This window comes from Hydra viridissima, unplaced genomic scaffold (assembly GCF_058129835.1).
Source record: "Hydra viridissima isolate aposymbiotic clone 2 unplaced genomic scaffold, HvirCarnegie_v1 scaffold_7, whole genome shotgun sequence".
Taxonomy (NCBI): domain Eukaryota; kingdom Metazoa; phylum Cnidaria; class Hydrozoa; order Anthoathecata; family Hydridae; genus Hydra; species Hydra viridissima.
Window position 1 is genome coordinate 10,264,179 of NW_028324306.1, and position 20,453 is coordinate 10,284,631.

The window sequence follows — 20,453 nt, forward strand, 5'->3', positions numbered from 1 at the left end:
AACCATTAAAAGACATTAGGATAAATAAAAACTTGACAACTAAAAGACAAAGTTTCTTTAGCCATTATTTTAAACGTATGCATACACCATGCACACCATTTCCATATTGGTTCTAGAAGCATATTAACATTAACTTTATTGGTTTGTTAAAGGGAGTAAAAATTATATCAATTTATTGATTCATTGTGACACTACTATTTGAACATTGTACGGAGGGAAAGACAATATGTAATTTACAAGGAAAGGGCAAATTCCAGATGATGCCTAAGCATCATTGAATTTTTTTAAACTTGGAGAGTTCTTCTTTTGTGTATTTATGCATAGTGGAAAATCGCTCAAATCATCCACAAGTGACAAAGCTACTTTGATGCAAACTTTTTGGCTTGAGCCTTGACTCTTTTTTCATACTCTAGCTTATCTTGACTAAAAAAAAAGAGAGAGAAAGATAAACAGAATTTTCATTTTAAACACATCCAAAAGAAATATAGAGAAATTTAAAAAAAGAAATTAAAGGGTTTTTAAAGTAACAAAAATTGAATTTAAAAATACCAGTATATCGTATATGCTTCCGCTTGAGCAGGATCTCGAACGTTTGGTGCAACAAGCAGATCTTGAATACCGAGCAAAATCTGTTTGATGGTTATAGCTGGACGCCAGTCCTTATCCTCATCGAGAAGGGATAAACAAACGGTGCCAGAAGGATAGACATTTGGGTGAAAAAGAGGAGGTTCAAATTTGCCTAGAAATAAAGATTGATAAGCTTATAAAATATACTTTATATTATAAGCTTATCAGAAGCGACATACCTTAACAAAAAATCAACTTTTCAACAGGAAATAAAATAACAGGGCCACAAGTTTTCAACATCGAGGAACCATTAAATTTTTTAAACTGAATTTCACGGAAGAGTTAGTGGACGAAATAGTGTCAGAAACAAATAGTTACGCCTAAAACAAATTGAAAGGTAAACTCTTCCCAAAGATTCTATATGGCATACATGGCGTGACACAAATAAGGAGAAATTTTGGGCCTTTATCGGTGTAATTTTGAATATGGGAACTATGGTTTTGCCAAATGTTCAAGATTATTGCTCTACTAGTTTAAATACCAAAATACCATTTTTTTCTAAAGTGTTCACTAGAAACAGATTTAACCAATTATTTTGGATGTTACATTTAAAAACAGTTAATCAGCAACAAACAGACATAAACAACACGGATTCAATGGGTCAGTAAATTTATGGAACATATCAATTCAAAATTAGCGGAATATTTTGTACCTGGACAAGATGTGTCGACGAATCGATAATAAAATTCAAAGATAAAATTAGTTTTATAACCCACAACCCAAATAAGCCTACAGAATGGGGCATGCGCATATACGTTTTGGCTGACTCAGAAACTGGGTATGTGTACAATATTCTCCCATATTATGGTATTATTACCTCCGATAATCTTATAAAACCTCAACTGCCTGTCAGTATTAGAATTCCATTGCACCTGTATAACAATTTATTGTCGAACGTAACAGATGCACAAAGTTACCATATGTATACAGATAGGTATTACACAAGGATTGTCCTGGCGGAAGAATTATTAAAAATAAAATGCCATCTAATGGGTAAAACAAAAATCAATCGCAAGGACATACCTGATCCAATAAAGAAACCCAAAAACAGTGAAATTTTAATATCAAAATAAAAAATATAGAATATATCACACTTTAAGCAATTTTAATTCCTAAAATTTATGTGTTTTTTTTTATAATTTAAGTTAAAATATGTTGTGTTGAATATATGTTAAAGAATATGTTAAAATAGTTAAGAAATGTTTTGTTTTATTGAAACGACTCTATTTTTCTTCTACATCATAGGTATGTACTTGTAACTAATATAGTGCTGATGCTACTGGTAGCCTATGCGTTACTAGGCTGATGTGCTAAGGGTTAAACTTACATAATCACCAAAAACTTGTGTTTAAATAAAAGAATAAAGAAAGTTTGGAATTAAAACTTTACAAATGAGTAAGAAGGCCCGTATTATGTTCCTCCTTAGAAGCTTTTGTTAGATTTAATCCTATTTCCATTCTGAGTGATTTCCATTCTACAGAAATATTGATTGATTTCCATTCTACAGAAATGTTACGTTCATCAAAAAAAATCCAATCCAATTTCAGAAAGGTACCATAGCATGCTCTTTTCATTTCTTCAAAAAATCGTTTTTGATGAAAAAACTTTAGGACATATATGGCTTATGCCACCCTCCTAGATCAATGCAGGACACGCAATGGTTTAGATTTAAAATCCTTGAAGAGAAAGAAGCGTCAGGCACCACAGCTTTTAATAATCTTCGAATCGATTTATCTTTCAAAACTTTTCAGAGATATTTAATTGTAGCATGTTGACCTTATAAAAATTCATTGACGGAGCCTAAGTCTATCATCATGATATGCGACATTTTATTGATCAAATCCAAATTTTTTCAGATCTTGCAGAAAGTTTGAATATCAGGCCTACTTGATACACACTCAGAATATTCTTCAAACACAATCTTCAAGATCAACTTGAAAATTTTTTTGGGAAACATCAATCTGATCAATAGGTTGATAAGGTTGAAGAAATGATTCAGAAAAATGAGTTTTAGAAAGCCATTCAAGATACATTTCCTACATTCAAATCTGGATTTTTTCCATACAAGCCTATGTGCAGTAAGTAACGAACAAGGGGAAAGAATTGTTCAAAATCACTCAGCCAAGGAAACCAGATACTAAGGCTGATTCAATGGACAAACATTTTTTCATTTAGTACTAAGCTTCCATCAAAGAAAGAGACACTGGCTTAACAAATCATTTCACTGACTTTGTTTTTCAATCTTAAGAATGTTGATAAGCAAACCATTCAGAGCACATGTCATTCAACTGTTTAAGAAAATGACATTATGAGAAAAAGCGTGCACCAATAAGATTGAAAAAGCATATGATAAGCATAATAGAAAAGGCTTTCAGAGAATGGGGAAGATTAAACAAAAATGAAGAGAACAAATCAAACTGTTCAATCTAAATTAAACTAAAGGAAAGAAAATGGAAATTAGAATTAGAAGATCTCCTTGATATTGCTCTTTCAAATGTTGTAAATCATAATGTATACAGGAGGATGTATAAGACTGAACATAGTAAATGAGAAAATGACTATGACTCTTGATATGACCTAACAAAATGACAGCAATGCAGCTCTGATTTTGATATCAGCCATTCAATGACTAGGTTATAACTCTTCAGATTATGATATTAATTAAACTTCAATTTATCTAGAGCGAATAAAAAGCAGAGAAAAAATTGCAAAGGTATAAAATGAGAGTTTAAAGCTGATGCTCCTCTAACCATTTATTGGGATGAAAAGTTGCTCAGATATTTATGATAGGAAAACTGTTGACCACTCTCCAACTTTAATATCGAGAAGTATTCACCTATTTTCAGTTTTCCCAAGTCTCAACCATGAAATGACTATAAAGAATGCTTAGAGCTGACAAGTGATTCTTCCCAGGAATTTGTTTCCGGGAAATTCCCGGTATCCCGGGATTTTGACTTAAAGATTTATTAAAGTTAAAAAGCAGTTTTTAAATCTCTGGTGGATTTCATTTTAGAAAACCTAATGTTGTCTGATGATGAACTCACAGTAATTGAAAATTTAGCAAAAAGTCTGCAACCTTAGGTTATGAAATGATTTGTGGAAGGAAAGCAACTTTATTAACAGTTGACGACACATTAAAATTTAAAGTTAAAGAACTTGATGTTCAAGATTGCTACCTAGTAAAAGATCTTAAAAATGCTTTAATTGAAAGAATATGTCAAAGAAGAAAAAAAGATCTTGTTGGTTAACTAAGATTTTTAGAAAATCCACAATCTTTAAAAAGTGATATCTATGATGACTTATTTAGCTTACCATCTAAAGCAGTTATAATAAATTTAGCAATTGAAAAAGCTGGTCGACTTTTTCCCATAATTGAAAATATAGCAAAAGAAGAAGATAGCGATAGAAAACTTAACAAAAGTATTATTAATATAAATCAGTTATCTAAATCTATGGCTGCCAGATTAGAAAAATTTGTAAAAAAAAAAAAAGATGATTTTTGAAGTCAAGTGCAACTATGCATCAAGAATTCAATCTGTTTGAAGCTACTAATAAAAAATTGCATAACTTAGATATGCTTTATAATGCGCTTTTAACAATTCGTCCTTTCAGTGTAGAGGCTGAAAGGGTGTTTGGTTCAACTGGATTTTTTTACCAACTATAGAACTAGATTGACAGACAGCCATCTCTATGCACTGGTTTTTCTCAGAAGTCACTTTAAAATCGTAAACAGTTACAAAAAATAAATAGAAAAATAGAAAAGTGCTATTTTTATCTTCCCTTATGAAGGTTTTCCCGGGATCCCGGGAACAATGTAAATAATTCCCGCTATCCCAGGAATGGAAAAAGTCCGGGAAATCGCAATCCCTAGAGCTATTATTTTCCTTGAAGAAGTTCCTACAAGGTTCGCTTCACAGATGGCTTCAAAGATGGCTTCATAGATGGATGGCTTACTTCATGTGTCATAAAAATCTAGATGTTTAGAAGTCGATTCAAACAAAGAGAGAAGAAAACTGTCTTTGAGCTTCTTGCATTTTTGCTTTTCAAATTTATGTGAAAGCTTTGTTTACAGCTCCCTCAGCTCTCTCTGGATGTTAACAAGTACAAAGAGAAAGATTATGCAGTCTGCAATAGCTCTAAAGAAATCTCTTAGCCATTTATTGCATCTGTCAGAAGAGTTAGCTGCATTTACTTTTTTTGACGATGAGATAAAATGCATAAAATGGTTAAGGCATTAGAACATCCGTGAAAGAGTGATTGTTGATGCAAAACTGATTCAAGACAAAAAACTTGAATTTTATTTCATAAAACATACAGTTATTTGGAAATGAATTTTTGTCAGGTCTTATGAGCAAAAAAGTTGAAACAATTTTACAGAAAATATTTTTTAATTTGGGAAGCATTTGGCAACCTACTGCAAGGAATCTGTTCAAGTAACATTTCTTTGCTTTCACTTCCCTTCATGGTTGACAGTTTGTATTTCCTGCATGAATTCTATATTATTGTTAAAATAATTATTAAGTCAATTATAATTTAGTAATTAATCATTATATCTTATGCAGTTGTCTTTAATTTGAATTCTTTAAAGATTCCAAGGTAAATTATATTTTTAAAGTTAAATTAAATTTTTGTATATTCTTTGTAAAAATTGAAAATTGTTATTGTTAAACTTATATTTATCATTCTATAGTAGACTAAGTAGTAGTACTAGCCTATTTCAATCATTCATTACATAAATTTTTTTAATGTCTGCACAAAGCAGAAGTTTTCTTTAACATAAATAGAATTAGAAAAAACTACACATTTAATGTTGGTTTATTGTTTAGGTAAAAATGACTAAAGCTCCAACAACCAGACGTTCTGTCAATGTGTTGTTAATTGGAAAATCAACCTAAGAGTTGCAATTCTCAAGACTTCCTTTAAAGCAACAAGTGCTGGCAAACTTTCTCTACTATCATAAGGAAGAAAAGAAATCATTAAACTCAAGTGTCAACATTACCGTATTATCTGTCTTTTTGTCACACAAAAAATTTTGAGGGATACAAAATGAAAGAAGAATTGTCAAAAGTAATTTACATAGACTTTTTAATGTTGCAAGATCAGATGCATTGCAGATTATGCACAATGAGGAAGACAAAGTGCTTCTAGTATCCTAGCCAGAAGATCTCACCAGTTCCAGTTTTGGAGGTATGTATAACCATTTGACCCACAAGAATCTTGAAAAATGAAACAAGCAAAAAATATTTAAAATAAAAAGAGATGCTGAATATGTTAGAAAAAAATAAAAAGTGAATGCTCTACTATCAGAACATTATTCTAGTTCTTCAGCTTCAGAAACTGAGTTTTTATCTGATGATGAACTTTTCAGTGTCTCATGAGACTACCTCATTCAACTCAAACAAGTAATGAATAGCATTATGATTCCAGAGGTGAACCTCACACCTTTCCACACTAACAGCAGTGATCAATAAGCTAATTGTTATTACTGCAGCTGCTCAGGCCTTTGGACATGATCTGGATAGCATTCCAGTTTTTTGCAGCACTATTCTTCATTCTAGATTGGCCATACAAAAATCTGAGGCAATTGAGGACCAAAAATCATAGACTCAGGAACCACTTGTGTTGCACTGGGATGGAAAATCCTACCAGATACTGTCCAGAACAAATGTAAAGACAGACAGAATTGCAGTTTCTTGAGCTGAAAAAGAAAAGTTGCTTGGGGTTCCCTAAATCATAAGGGGAACAGGTGAGGAGTAAGCTAGTGCGTACTTTAATTAATTAGATAATTATTATCTCAAAGAAAAAAAGTGTGGGTTTGTGTTCAATACAACACCCTCAAACACTGGCTTGAAATCTAGAACTTACATAATTATTAAACAAATTTTTAAGAAAGACCTTGTGTAGATAGCATATTGCCTCCATGTTCTTAAAGTTATACTTTTCAGCATACTTGCATACACATATCTTGGAACTGTGCCTGATGTAGGTTTATTCAAATGATTTCAAAAAGAATGTCCAACATTTGATCAAAACAAATATGACACCGCTGATGAAACACTCTTCAGAGGATCCATGACTGATCTTCACAATGAAATGGTTACATACTACAAAGAAGCACTGTAAAAATCACCAATTTCAAGACAATGGCAAGCTTCTACAATTATGTCCCATCTTCTTCAAAAGAAGAAATATAGTTTCAAACACCTGGAACACCACATGCCAGGTGGATGACAAAGAGTATCTATTCCATCAAAAACTTTCTTTTCAAAAATCAAATGACTGCTCTTGAAAGAAAAGCTTTGACTGACATAAGCCTGCTTGCTACTCTAGTTTATGGGAAATTTTGACATGAAGCTTGCTTGGCAGAAAGAACCAATGGAATGACTTGAGACTGTTGAGACTTGCAAATGATTATACCTTCAAAAGACACCTATGGTATTTTTCCAAAAATTTGGTTTACTTAGCTTTTTTCAACCAATGTATTGATGTTCATATAAAAGTTGCCATGGTTATGAATCTTAAATGTGCTGAAAAGAAAAAGTCACCAAACAAAATTAAAGGAAAAATAATCAACTTGGAAAACCCACTGGAATCATGTTACAAGCCAAAAATCTCATCTTTTTGACCTTATCAACAATAATGGGGATTAGAAGGCTCAAGTGTTCTTCTCTATACCACTCAATCTTTGGCAAATATATCCAATTTACATCCAGTTAAGAGAAACTGTCAGGGAGATGAAAGTAGTTAGTGACTATGCAGAGAGGGAGTTGCTTTCATCCAGACCTTCAACTCTAATATAACGAAAGATAAAAAGCAAATGCAATACCTTTTGCAGATTGTCAGCACTCATTGAAAAGCCTTTCCAGAGCCATCAGAGTATCTGTTAAAAAATGTTTCCAGCAAATAACTGGACAAATGAAAATCACAGTTGTAAAGCAAAGCAACAACACTTAGATAAAAACTTGGAATATTAGATGATCTAAGCATTTATAAAAAACAATGCACATTCTTTATAAAGCAGATAAAGAGTTTATTAAAAAGAAGCTAAACCACTTATTGTTAGAAAAGGACTAAGTGAGAAAATTTTCTACTTTTCCATTTTCAAATTTTTGGAAAAGAACTTTAGAGATTAAAAAATAGTGATGAGTCAAGACTACACAAGCCTTCCAGATTACAAATCTTACCAGTCTAAGATCAAAAAGTAAATTCTTAGAAGGTCTAGGTAAAGTTACAGAATCTAATTTAATTAGACTTTCCAAGAAGTATATTTTTGAGTTAAAAAAAGTGAACCCTTCTGAAAAAGTTGCTACAATTGATGAGTGTTTTAAAACAACCCTGGAAAAAATAAGTGGGTTAAGCAAAATTTAAAAAAGTTTAATAAAAAAATTATAAAGGTATTAAGAAAAAGAAACCTGATCTTGCAAATGATTTTATAGAAACCCAACACTAGCTTGATAATGAAGTATTTGAAGATGACAATTATGTTATGGATCAGTTCCAGCAGGAAAAAATTTATTCAACATTTGTTACCTCTAAGTGCTAGCTCTGTTTGACAATACAAAATATTGATTAACTTTTAAATAAGTTTCTGGATTTTATTAACATTGAAAAAAGTGTTATTTCAACATGCTTTCTAATAAATACAAATACATGTGAAAGTATTTTCAATCAACTTCATATAATAAACTTGATTGAACAACACAACTTTTTACTGCATTTAACTATCAAATTTGTAAAAATAAAACAGAAGCAGAAGACCCTGCTACAATTTAAACAAAACTGTTGCTGAAAGTCATTGTATATTAGAAAAAGGTTAAGATGAGCATTCTCTATCTATTTATCAACTGGTCAAGACTGCTCTATATGCTTATAAGATATGTACCAGAAAAAATCTGCGCGGACATTATAAAGGATATTTATCTAACTATTGTATTTCGATATTGAATGTTATGTATATTTTGAAAGTACATATATTAATATTTTTAAATTTCACTTAAGAAAGTTTGTGAAGTTTTGTATTCCAATGCATTTATATTTGGAATTCAGTTTCTTGCAATTAATTGCTGAATAATATTGGTGTCCTGGAAGAGATTGGAAATATGCAGCACAATAAGTTTCATCGTCAATAATCAAACAAGATTTTTTAGCACATAATTTTTTATAGAGCAGCTTTGAACATCGAATTGCAACATTCTCTTGCTTTTCTTAACGACGAGGAACTTTTTTCTTTTTATAAGATTTATAACCACAATTTCTCTTTACTCTTTGTATAGTGGAAGCACTTGTCTTAAGTTTATTCGCTAATGTTCGGACAGAAATCTCCGGTTTTCTGTCTAAGGCATCTTTTACCTTTTTACCAAGATCTCCTCTAACAAAACATTTTTTTCTTCCACTTCCTGATTTTCTTATGATTGTACCAGTGTCCTTAAATCGTTTCACAATGTTCTGCACTGTTCTCAAAGCAATCTGTAGCTCTTTAGAAATTGTTTTGTTTGATACACCAGGATTTTCAACGAGAAAATACAAAATTTTTTCTCGCTTCTTATCTTGATTTGATGACATTTCAAATAAAGCTAATTGTTTTAATAACAGAGTTGTTTAAATTTTGAACAACATTAATACAATCACATTTTAAAACAATAAGCTATTTTAAATGATGTACGGTTTCCGTAAACACCACATCAGAACAGGCGCAGATTTTTTCTGGTGTATGTCTTAAATGCAAACCCACTTTTGAAAACTGGTTTATATACTCAAATTTTAAATTTAAAAGGCAAAGTACATTCAGGAAGCCCATAATATTTAAGAAAGTAAAACTGGATGAAAATCCTTCTCAGATACTTCACAGATTAACAAAAACATTAGACATTACCTCACAAGGCATTATCATTTTAGTTGCCTTATCAAAAAGCATTTTTTGACACATGAAATAAGCCGAAAAAGGGAAGGGAAAAATTAAACCAGTCAAATTTTACTTTTATACACCATAAAAAAAATTTGTATTGAATTTTTAGTGAATAATTTATTAAAAAACTTAAAATTGAATATTAAAAACCATTATAGTATGAGTTCCAAAAATAAATTGATTTTCCCTAATTAATGTATAAAGGATAAAGATTATTCACTTATAAGTTTGCAGTAAAGACCTTGTTTGCATTAAAGACCTTGTTTAGAAGCAGGTTCAAAATTTTCCATTTTTGCTTTTTTAAAATCATGATTCTTATTTCAAGTTTATGTAAAAAGCCAAAAACTAACTTACACTTTGGAGGTGTTGAGGGATAGTCTTCTTTAAATATCATGCGTAAAAAGTATGCACCTCCTTCCCATATAGTCTAGAATGTTAATGGCCATAGTATACAAAAAGAAAAATAGTAACAAATGTATAAATAATAACAAAATGTAATACAAAACCATAAAAAAAAACTCACAAATAATGTACAAACAACATAGCAATTCAAAATGAGAATTATGGATACAAAATAGAAAAAATAACAAAATAGGAATATATGCAAATTATAGTTGTACTGATAGACTTAGGTGATCTAAAACAAATACAATTGTTTTCTTTTTTTCCCATTCAAAACTCTGGTATTTAAGTCGTATTGTGTTTCTTTAAGGTTTTTGTCTAGTAACCAGGATTACTTTTTGAAAAGGATTTATTTCTTTTGATTCCTTTGATTACTAGATTTTATTTTATTTATTTAATTTAATCTTAAGCTTAAATTTTAAGATTATTTAAGATATTACTAATATTACAAATTAATTGTACAGTTTGAATCCAATTTACCAATAATGCTGTAATTTGAATCTTAATTTATGAATTGACTTTTACAGCTGAGTTTTGATCATTTTTTTGTTTGCTATTTTTTTACTTATTGGTTAATTTTCAACATAGCAACTAATTTATCCATGAGCTGTATGTAATTCTTAGAGCTGTATGTAATTCTTTACATATATTGTGTACAGCCCCCCCCCACCCCATAAAATGTGGGGAAAGAGGAAAAATCTTATTTGGAAGGGAAGATAAGTGAGTACAAATTTAGAGAAGTAGGAGGGGTAATCAAAATTTGTTAAGTAGATTTTGTTAAGTAGGTATTACTTTTAGATATTATTTAGTAGATATTTTTAGTAGATATTATTTAGTAGATATTTTTTGTAGATTTTTTTTAGTAGATATTTTTAGTAGATTTTTTTTAGTAGATATTTTTAGTAGATTTGTTAAGGAGCTTTTCATTTTGTTGTATCTTATTAAAAAAGGAAAATTAATCGCACAAGGAACAGACTTAATGAAAAGTAAAACAACATAAATCACAGAAGCTTTTCAAAATAACATTAAAATTTATATCACAGAACCTCTTCAAATTAATGTCAGTGAAATTCTAATCTAAGTATTTGAAGAAATTGAAAAAGTAGATTTGAAAATGAAGTTCAAGTGAAGTTTCTGCATCCACAGTTTCCTTAACTTATACTGTTGGCCTCAACATAATGAAGCCTGTTTTGTATCATTTTCAAATTATAAAAAAGACAATATTTGGTTTTTTCCATGTAGAATAGTATTATGAAGTTTAATTGGAGAAAATATTAGGGTAAGTCCACTTACATTTTTTCCAATACCTGTTTCCTTAATAGGGTTGTGAAAACATACTTACCTGTATTAATATTTGATTTTATGGTTAATATCAAAAAAATATTTATCAAAAAATATTTAAAATATCACCTAATATCATATTCTGATTTCTCAGAATGAGAATTAGTAGGTACCAAATTTCAGTTTAACAGCATGTACATAAATAAAATTATTGAAAATGAACTTACTCTGAAATGGTGGAACTCAAATTTTGGGGTTGATTTAGGATGGAATGACCCATATACAATTTGAGCATGAACATGGGGATATTGATATGTATTAACTAAGCATCGGCGTTACCGCACCATAGGTAAAAATGCGTAAAAAGCGTAAAAATGCGTAAAAATGCGTAATTACCGCGGTAATTTTGCGTAAAAATGCGTAATACGCAATTTTACCGCATTTATCACTTTTTACCGCATTTATCACATTTTACCGTTTTTATCACATTTTACCGCCTTTTACCACGATTTACCGCATTTTATCACAATTTACCGCCTTTTTTGCTGATTACCGAAAAACTAAAAAAGATATTTTAAATTGCTTTTTGTATTTCTATTAGTAAATATTACATTTACAGTTTTAAAGAAACAAGTTATTGATAAAAAAATTAATCATCAGATATATCATCATCTGTCTCTTATAAAATATTTGCAAGCTCAGATGCTCTGTACTTTTTTTTCTCATTCCCCTATTCGACTTCATTACATAAACTAATTTTGCTTTTTGGCTAGTACTGCTACTACTTTGTCTTTGTTGAAGTGTCATTGCAATTAAAAAATAAGAGACTTTGAGTTTTGTCTTCACCTAGAGTTCCTTTATACCCTTTTTGTTGAGCTAGAGTCCTTGACACTTTTGAGTGTCTAAGTGTAACTATTGTTGCTCTTTAATTTCAGGACCAGTTTCAGTTTCTGATATTTGGCTAGGAAAAGTCTTTTTAGGTGCACCTCTTTTTTTAGTTTTAGTTTGACTTTGTAATCTTCCCTGTTGGAGAGTCTTCTCAGTTGGTGGTGTGATATGTGGTAACTTATATGGCTCTTCTTCACAAGTTTTTTCCCAACCTTTGAGGTTAGAAGGAACCCTTGTGTACTTTTGACTTACAAAAAACTAACATGCTGGTGTTTTCTGGTTTTGCATTATGCCTAAAACCTGTATCAGCAGAAGTCACAGGTATAACCAAGTAACTTCTAATCAGACCAGCTAGCAAAGGTGACTCATTTTTATCTTGCTTCCAATATTCAAAAGTATCCACATTCCTTTTGGGTAAGGCTATTGTCTGATACTTTTCACATTCAAACATCAAGGGTGGCTTGAGCTTTGATTGGGTTTACTGTAAAGTCCCAGGGCACTCGCTGAAATCTGCCTCTTTTCTCAAGGTCTGATGTTTTTAGCGAAGTATAATCATCAACCAATGACTCATAGAACTGGATTGCGGTTGGGTAATTGTCAACCAATTCCTTGATGGCAGTTTCCCTCCCTTCTTCACTGTTTGCTCTATTTTTAAGTGTATATCATCTATAATATGGGTGCAGAAGTGAACCCACATTATAGTATTTGACTCTAATGCCATTATTTGATAGATTTTTCTTAAATTCTTCCATGAAGTTGTGTAGGCACTCTGCAACTTGAGGGTCACGCTCTTCATCCTCATTTACGGTTCTTTTGCAAAGCAAGTGGAGAACTTATATGTCTTTTTGAACTTTATGCATGGTCACCTGCTTACATTCTATCAGAAACGTTAAAATGTTGCAAATATCCTCTTATGGTACTGGACTTATCAGCCTCTTTATTTTCATTATCAGCTTTTGCACTTATTGCACTCAGCAAATTCTGAATTCTTGCCAGAGCCAGAGATGTTATCCTCTTCTCTGTCATGTTTGGTAAAATAATTCCAAGAGTTTCTTGAAGATGGTTTAATTTGGCAGTGGTTTTGGTGTACTAATCAGATCACTGAAGCAAGAACTTTGAGACTGGTATTTTTTTTTTGACTTTAATCAAGCTTATATAGGAGGCTAATTTAATTTTAGAAGGTAATTAATTATTTAACAACTATCTGACTTGATAAAAACAAAGTAATTTTTTACCATAATAATTACCGCTTTTACTAACTTTTATCACAATTTACCGAAATTACCGATTTTTACCGCTTTTACGCAGTTTTACCGTATTTACGCAATTTTACCGTTTTTACGCATTTTTACGCAATTTTACCGTTTTTACGCATTTTTACGCAATTTTACCGATTTTACGCATTTTTACGCAATTTTACCGTCTTCTGTAATAAGAAAGCGTAAAAATGCGTAATACGCATTTTATCGCATTTTACCGCAATTTACCGAATTTTTTTTACCGCCGGTGCGGTAACGCCGATGCTTAGTATTAACCTCTAAAAAAATCTGATCAATCCAATTTGCTTTTGTTTAATACTTATGTGGTCAGTACTGTAACTTAACTAATAACTTGCATAGCACTAGAAACCAGAATACATAATAAATGTTTAAAAAATAATAACAAAAATTCTTACCCCTTTTTTCCCAGGTATAGCTAAAAAGTAAAAAACTTGATTAAAAAAAAAAAAACTAACATAAAAAAATTTTAATTTTGTTTCACAATATTTAAAAATCCCTAAAAAACTTTAAAAAATACCAACAAATAGTAATTATCCCAAACTTGCATAATTTTATACTGTGTTGTGCTATATTTTATAAAGTGTAGATAAATTTGTGTGCTACTACTGTGAATTTATAAGCAATTACTGTACTATCTATACTCATAAAATTGATTCATCAAAAAACAACATTGAAAAGTAAAAAGAAAAAATACAAAATAATTTTAATTTTGAAAAAGAAAATAATTTTGATTTTCTATTAAATGTGATCATACAATTCTTTAGCATTTCATTTAAAAAATTTTGAAATAAAGCCCTAAAGAATTGTATTGCCACAATAAGGAGGTAATAGTTATAATTGATAAATAACTAGTTCACAGAACCATATGCTCCTTAACAAATCTCATTTAAACTGAAAATTCCCAGAAAATTTTATTAATGAATGTCGTTTATATGCTGATGATAATAAGGTAATTGCACCTATTTCTTCTCAAAAAGCTTCACAATTGTTTTAAAATGATATTAATAAACTTGTAGAATGGTCTACAAAATGGAAATTAGGATTAAATTTTGAAAAATGTAAAATTATGCACTTTGGTTCAAATAATAAAGAAGATTCTTATTTTATGACTAACAACAATACATTAATGGAAATTGAAAAGTCAAAACTAGAAAAAGACATTGGTGTTTACATATCAAGTGATTTGAAATGGGCCAAACAAGTTAAATACGCAGCCAGTAAAGCAAATAGTATGCTATTACTAATAAATAATACATTCAAGTACAAGGATAAAGATCTAATAAAAACACTGTATTACACGTATGTTAGACCAAATTTAGAGTTTTCAATTCAAGCATGAAGTCCGTATTATACAAAAGATGTTAATAAACTAGAAAAAGTTCAACAAAGAGCAACCAAAATGATACTGGCACTAAGACATCTTGATGATGAAAAAATATTAGAATCTTTGGATATGACAACTTTAGAGACTCTGCAGCTAAGAGGTGACTTGATCCAGCAATTCAAGATATTTAAAGGTATTAAAAAGATTGATATTAATAAAATCAAGCAATGAACTCTATTTGCTCATCAGGTCCAGCATCTAACCTCAGAGGAGCAAAACATAGATTGAAACCTGAATTGGTTAGAAATTGTATGAAAAGGCAATATTTTTTCATTAATAGTCGTTTATGGATGGAATAGTCTACCAGCAGAAGCCTTTCAATCAATTACACTTAACAGCTTCAAACCAAACTTGCAATCGGTCGATTTAAAAGCAATAGCAAACAAGAAAAAAATCAAGAAAGCTTATTATTAATGTTTTGTTATTTAAAACTGAACAGTAATTAATATATACCGGCCTAAGAGATGATTTGAACTGTGATTTTCTTAAGTGTTTAGGATATTGTAAAATATATTTGAAACTATTTTAATTGTATTTATTCTATTCTAGAGTTAGTTTAACAAGTTTATTATTGAACTGAGTAAACACCTTGTTAAAAAAGTTTAAAATTGTTTTAGGTACCATTCTTGGATAGAGAATATTTAAAAGATCAAAAATTGAAAAATGGAATAACAGGAAGATTTCAAATTTGTACAGTAGATAAAAAAACAGCTGCCAGAGAAAAAAGGAAGCAAGAGAGAGAAACTAACCAGCAGATAAAAAGAAGTATTAAGTTGCCTGCTGCAAAATTCAATGTGATTCCCAATCTGATGATACTGAGTTATTTGATAACAACGATAAGTTTGAATTTGATCCAGACCTTTCTATAAACGTGCCAGTTGAAAAAAATTATTTTGCCAAATTTTATAAATTTGGCAAAAGCTGCTATACGATTTGAAATAAGCGATGCTACAACAGCTGCATTGGCAACAGCTGTTTTAATAGACTATGGTATTGTAAAAAAATTTAATAAATTACAAATAATTGAAAAAAAGATTTTTGGAGAAAAAAAAAAAAGAATCAGCATCATAAGTTCTAGACACTTAGCTGATGTTAAAGAATTAAAGGTTATTGGAATTGATGGAAAAATTGACAAGTCTACATTAGTACATTCTGTCAGTTATAACACTGATGAAGATCCTATTATTGTTGCTTCAACCAAAGAAGAACATTATCTTATATTTACAGCAGAATATGGAACAACAGCACAAAGTTATTTGACTCATGTAGTTATACCTAATGGAACTGGCGCTACCATGGCAAACGCTACTGCAGATGTTTTAACAGAATATAATAGCGTTCAGAGCTTTGTCATTGTTATTGTAGATAAAACAAATTTTAATACAGGTGCAGATAATGGTTTGGTTGTAAAACTGGAAAAAATTATTAAAAGAAGCTTCCACCTATTAAGATGTTTGCTTCATCAAGTTGAACTTCCACTGTGACACATTATATGTGAATTAGATGGAAACACAAATGGTCCTAAGTCTTATAAGGGGCTTATTGGAGATGCTGTATCTCATCAAACTCTTCATGAAGAGCTATTGGTTGAGTTTTTTTCCCATATATTCGGAAATAGAATTGTTTGTTAGCAGTGAGGTTATAAGCGATCTGAGTACAGACCAGCGAATGCTTTTTGAGTACTGTGTGGGTATCTCAAAAGGTTTTATATGTAAAAAATTTCTTGAAAAAAAACCTGGACAAATTTTTCATGCTAGATGGCTAACTCTAGCCTTAAGAATAATGATGGTTTATGTTAGGACTGATAAACCATCTCCTAAATTATTAGTAATAACCAAATATATTGTCCAAGTCTATTGTGTAATGTGGTTTGCTATTAAGCGCTCTGGAAAATACAAAGATGCTTGTCAACTTCTGTACAAAACCATTCAATTAGTCAAGCTTCAAGACAGCAGGATTTAGAGCATTGTTTTTAAGAACTTACAAGGAAATTCATATTGTTGTTTGCAAGAAAATTTCCTGTACTGCATGCTGCTGGATGAAAATCTGAATATAAGAAATCAAGCCTTCAACCAAATCCTTAAAATAAGAGCATTGAAAGAAGACATTACTTTTAAACAAAAACTTAAGCCAAAATCCATAATGAAAATAAATTTTGATGCTGAGTCTTGGGATTATCTTGTTTCTGTTGATGATATTCAGGTTGAGCCCCCAACAACTCTTTGCATAACATCAGAAATTCTGAGAGAGGCTCTTAAATCAAACTTAAAACTTTGTGTAATAGAAATGCCTAACAACTCTCAATTTGTGGAGAGAGCAGTCAAATTAACCTCAGAGGCATCTAAACAGGTTTATGGTTACGAAAAAAGACACAAACTCATTTTGACTAAAACCCAAAGTCGAAGAGAGAATAAAAGAAACGTAAAAAAGTGTGACTATTTTATAAAATGAATGTCTGGTATGTTAGTTATACTTTTTGTTTATTTGTTTTTTTCTTTAACTGCTGAATGAAATATTTACTGTAGTCAATAATCTAAGTACAGTTCTATTGAGGGCTGGTTTTCTAGGGAGGGGGGCAGTTTCTGAAATGGACACAGGCTTAACAATTTAGGGGCCCCCATATGCTAATGAACTTCCTATTAAAACTTTTTTTTTTATAGTTAATTTAACAACTATTCAAAACGACTAAAAATACACATAAAATTATTTTAATTATTAAAAATTTGGTTTAATCTTCGTTTTCTATAGTTTTTCTGTTTTTTATCTTTGAAACCTTTTTTTTCAACCAACTGCAAAAATTTAAGAAGACTGTTAGTATAAAATTATATTTATATCTGTGGGCCCCTAAAATTATTATTGCACCCGGGCACCAGAGGTAGTAAACTGGGCTTTTAGACCACTAAAAAATAGGCTTTAAAACATATCAAAATAGCTAAAAAATGTGATTATTAAATCCAATTTCCCAAAGTGAAGATAACTTTTAAAAAAGTAAATCTTATTGTTTTGTGTTATTAACATTGCAGTAAACAAATGTTAGGGTGACTCTTTATGATTTTAAAAAAAAAACACCTAGTAGGCAGTGGCCTATTAACTATTATTAAACAGATCAAAAAGATACTTACAACATTCCCAATTTGTTAGGTTTAAAGTACCATCTGTGTTCTTAACTGGTTTTGCAACAAATCCCTTAAAAAATGACAGTTACTAATTACAATCAAATTTATATAGTTTAACAAAATATACTTTAGGCTTTGTTTAACATAAGCACCTTGTATTTTTAATATATATAGAAGACTTTTTTTAGAAAAACATTAATACTTGTTTAATATTTATAGCTTTTGTTATCTACTCCTTTTGTTATCTACTAGAATACACAAGGAAACAGGGTCTAAAAGTTCAAAGTTCTGAAAAGAATTTACAAAACATTTGAAAATAAAAAAAAACTGAATAAACTCCAGGTGGGAAATACAAGTGGAAAGTACAGGTGAAAACATGATTTAAATTTTGATAAAAAAAAAATTATAGAAAATGCTTATGCTAATAAGCATTTTTTAACAATTTTTTGAGATGTCATAAGCTACTGTGGAAAGTTTTATTGTTTCTACATTTCAATTAGCTAAGAAAGTAAAATGAATTTTTTAAATCTAGATATAGATCAAAGGATCACAAAATTAGACAATAGATCAAGAAAATCCCTGGTAGAGTTGCAAATATGAAAGCTGTTTTGAAAAGAAATTCATGCCAAATGATCAAATTTTTTTCAAGTTTTAAAACCAATTATTTCATTTCATATTTTATTTTTTTGGTCTGATTGATGCTTACAAAAATCTGTACAATTCTACCAGATTGCACAATTAAAGTGTACAGCATTTCCTAAGAACCCTTTGAAGTTATGAATATACACATAAGGTAAGGGGTAACTATGCAAAACTTCAAAACCCCTAAAACTTTCTGTTAGTAGTTAAAACTCCTGGTGTTGTTAAGTAGAAAGCATAATTATTTTTGTACTTTTCTCTTTTTGGTAACATTAATTAGAAAATGTTTATATTAAAAGTAAATATAACCTTGTTGAAACTTACTAACTTAAGGTGTTTTCTCCATTGAAATCTTAAAAATTGAATATCTCTCTTAGACAAAGTAAGAAATTTTGATATTTTGATAGTTACTCTACAATTGTGTATATTTATACCTACAAATGGTTTTCCTAAAAATAATTGTCAACTTTAAACCTAATTTTCATAGATTTATATGTATTTTTTAATTGCAATATGATTGTAACTTATAAATTTAAAATGGAATGCTTAACTTATATGTTACAATCATATTGCAATTAAAAAATACATATAAATCTTAATTTAGTTTAAATTCAGTTTTAAAAAGTTTTTACTATGATGCATGATTAATTTTTTTGCTAACTGTACATATATACATACATACATACATACATACATACATACATACATACATACATACATACATACATACATACATACATACATACATACATACATACATACAAATGCATGTGTTTCCTTAATTAACTTAATTGTTTTGGGAATAGTTTACAACTTAAATGTTTTTGATGAATTGCTTGATCAATTAGCCAATACTATTGCCACATTCCAATTTATAATAAAATAAGATCTGTTATTTTAGTTTAATACTACTGAGAATTATGGTATTCTTTGATTTTTAAAGGGCATAAATTGGTTTAGGCCAAATTACACCCCAATGTATAAGTTAGCCTAGGCATCCAGGATAAAATTTAGCCTAGGCCTAGATAGTAAAATGAAACTTTCAACTTGTTGAAATGTTTCAGTTTGTCACTTTTTTGAAAAACTTAAAAGTAGTTTTTTTCAGTACTTTTAAAAAAATATTCATAAATTTATAATACTGGGGTACAAAGTTCATAACCTTCCATTAGTATGTTTTTACATGTCTTATATGTTTACATATTAATAATATATTAACATACAAAAGGATGGTCTTTCCTCCATGCTTTTCTTTCTTCTGAAAGCCTGCCAAGAGCTATATTAGACATTATATAATTTGTTAGTTATCTGAAAAAAAAAATTATGTATGTATGTATTTATGTATGTATGTATGTATGTATGTATGTATGTATGTATGTATGTATGTATGTATGTATGTATGTATGTATGTATGTATGTATGTATGTATGTATGTATGTATGTATGTATGTATGTATGTGTGTGTATGTATGTATGTATGTATGTATGTATGTATGTATGTATCTATGTATGTATCTATGTATGTAACTATTTATGTATTTATGTAAACAATATAAAGCAATTTCTTAAAATTAGATAGACATAAAATTTACCATAAAATTGAATAATTTCAGAAAGATTTTAGAATAATAACTATTAAAAACTTTTAAATTCAACAAAGAGTTATCAAAAAATGATATTTGAATATTAACTTTATATTAACCCAGCAGAGTGTCTTCTAAATCAGTTAACTAACATAATCAGGGAAAATTGTCGGACAAATGTTATTTTCCATATTCTTATCTTATATAAATTAGCCAGTAAGGCCAACTGCTATTCTTTTTTTTCTTCTTTTTTTTTAGAGGCTTAGGTGCTTTGCTTTATTTAAGTCATTTAGACAATAAAAACTTGCTACAAAACTCGAGTGACTATTTTTTTACTTAAGAAATTATCAA

The 20,453-nt window shown here is 29.8% G+C and overlaps 1 protein-coding gene and 1 pseudogene across 1 annotated transcript; one reads left to right on the top strand and one right to left on the bottom strand.

Annotated features, from left to right (window-relative positions):
• Positions 1-42: 42 nt before the first annotated feature.
• LOC145184585 (SUMO-conjugating enzyme UBC9-like) lies at positions 43-19,884 on the bottom strand. Its single transcript, XM_090093299.1, has 6 exons — positions 19,743-19,884; positions 17,890-17,953; positions 13,779-13,798; positions 9,887-9,959; positions 550-739; positions 43-423 (listed from the first exon to the last, which is right to left on the bottom strand). Exons 1-6 carry the CDS (start codon positions 19,806-19,808, stop codon positions 360-362), a joined length of 477 nt encoding a protein of 158 aa, XP_089949425.1. The 5' UTR covers positions 19,809-19,884; the 3' UTR covers positions 43-359.
• On the top strand, positions 14,783-17,309 carry LOC149886085 (uncharacterized; annotated as a pseudogene).
• Positions 19,885-20,453: the final 569 nt, after the last annotated feature.

What these genes read in the sequence shown, in the direction of transcription:
- LOC145184585 (XM_090093299.1), bottom strand. Translation starts at nt 19,808, where the DNA reads ATGTCTAATATAGCTCTTGGCAGGCTTTCAGAAGAAAGAAAAGCATGG. An exon ending in CCTAACAAATTGGGAATGTT is followed by an intron (nt 13,799 to 17,889) that starts GTAAGTATCTTT and finishes TTTACTTTTTAG; the next exon opens with CTATACCTGGGAAAAAAGGG. An exon ending in TCCCTCAACACCTCCAAAGT is followed by an intron (nt 740 to 9,886) that starts GTAAGTTAGTTT and finishes CTTTATTTCTAG; the next exon opens with GCAAATTTGAACCTCCTCTT.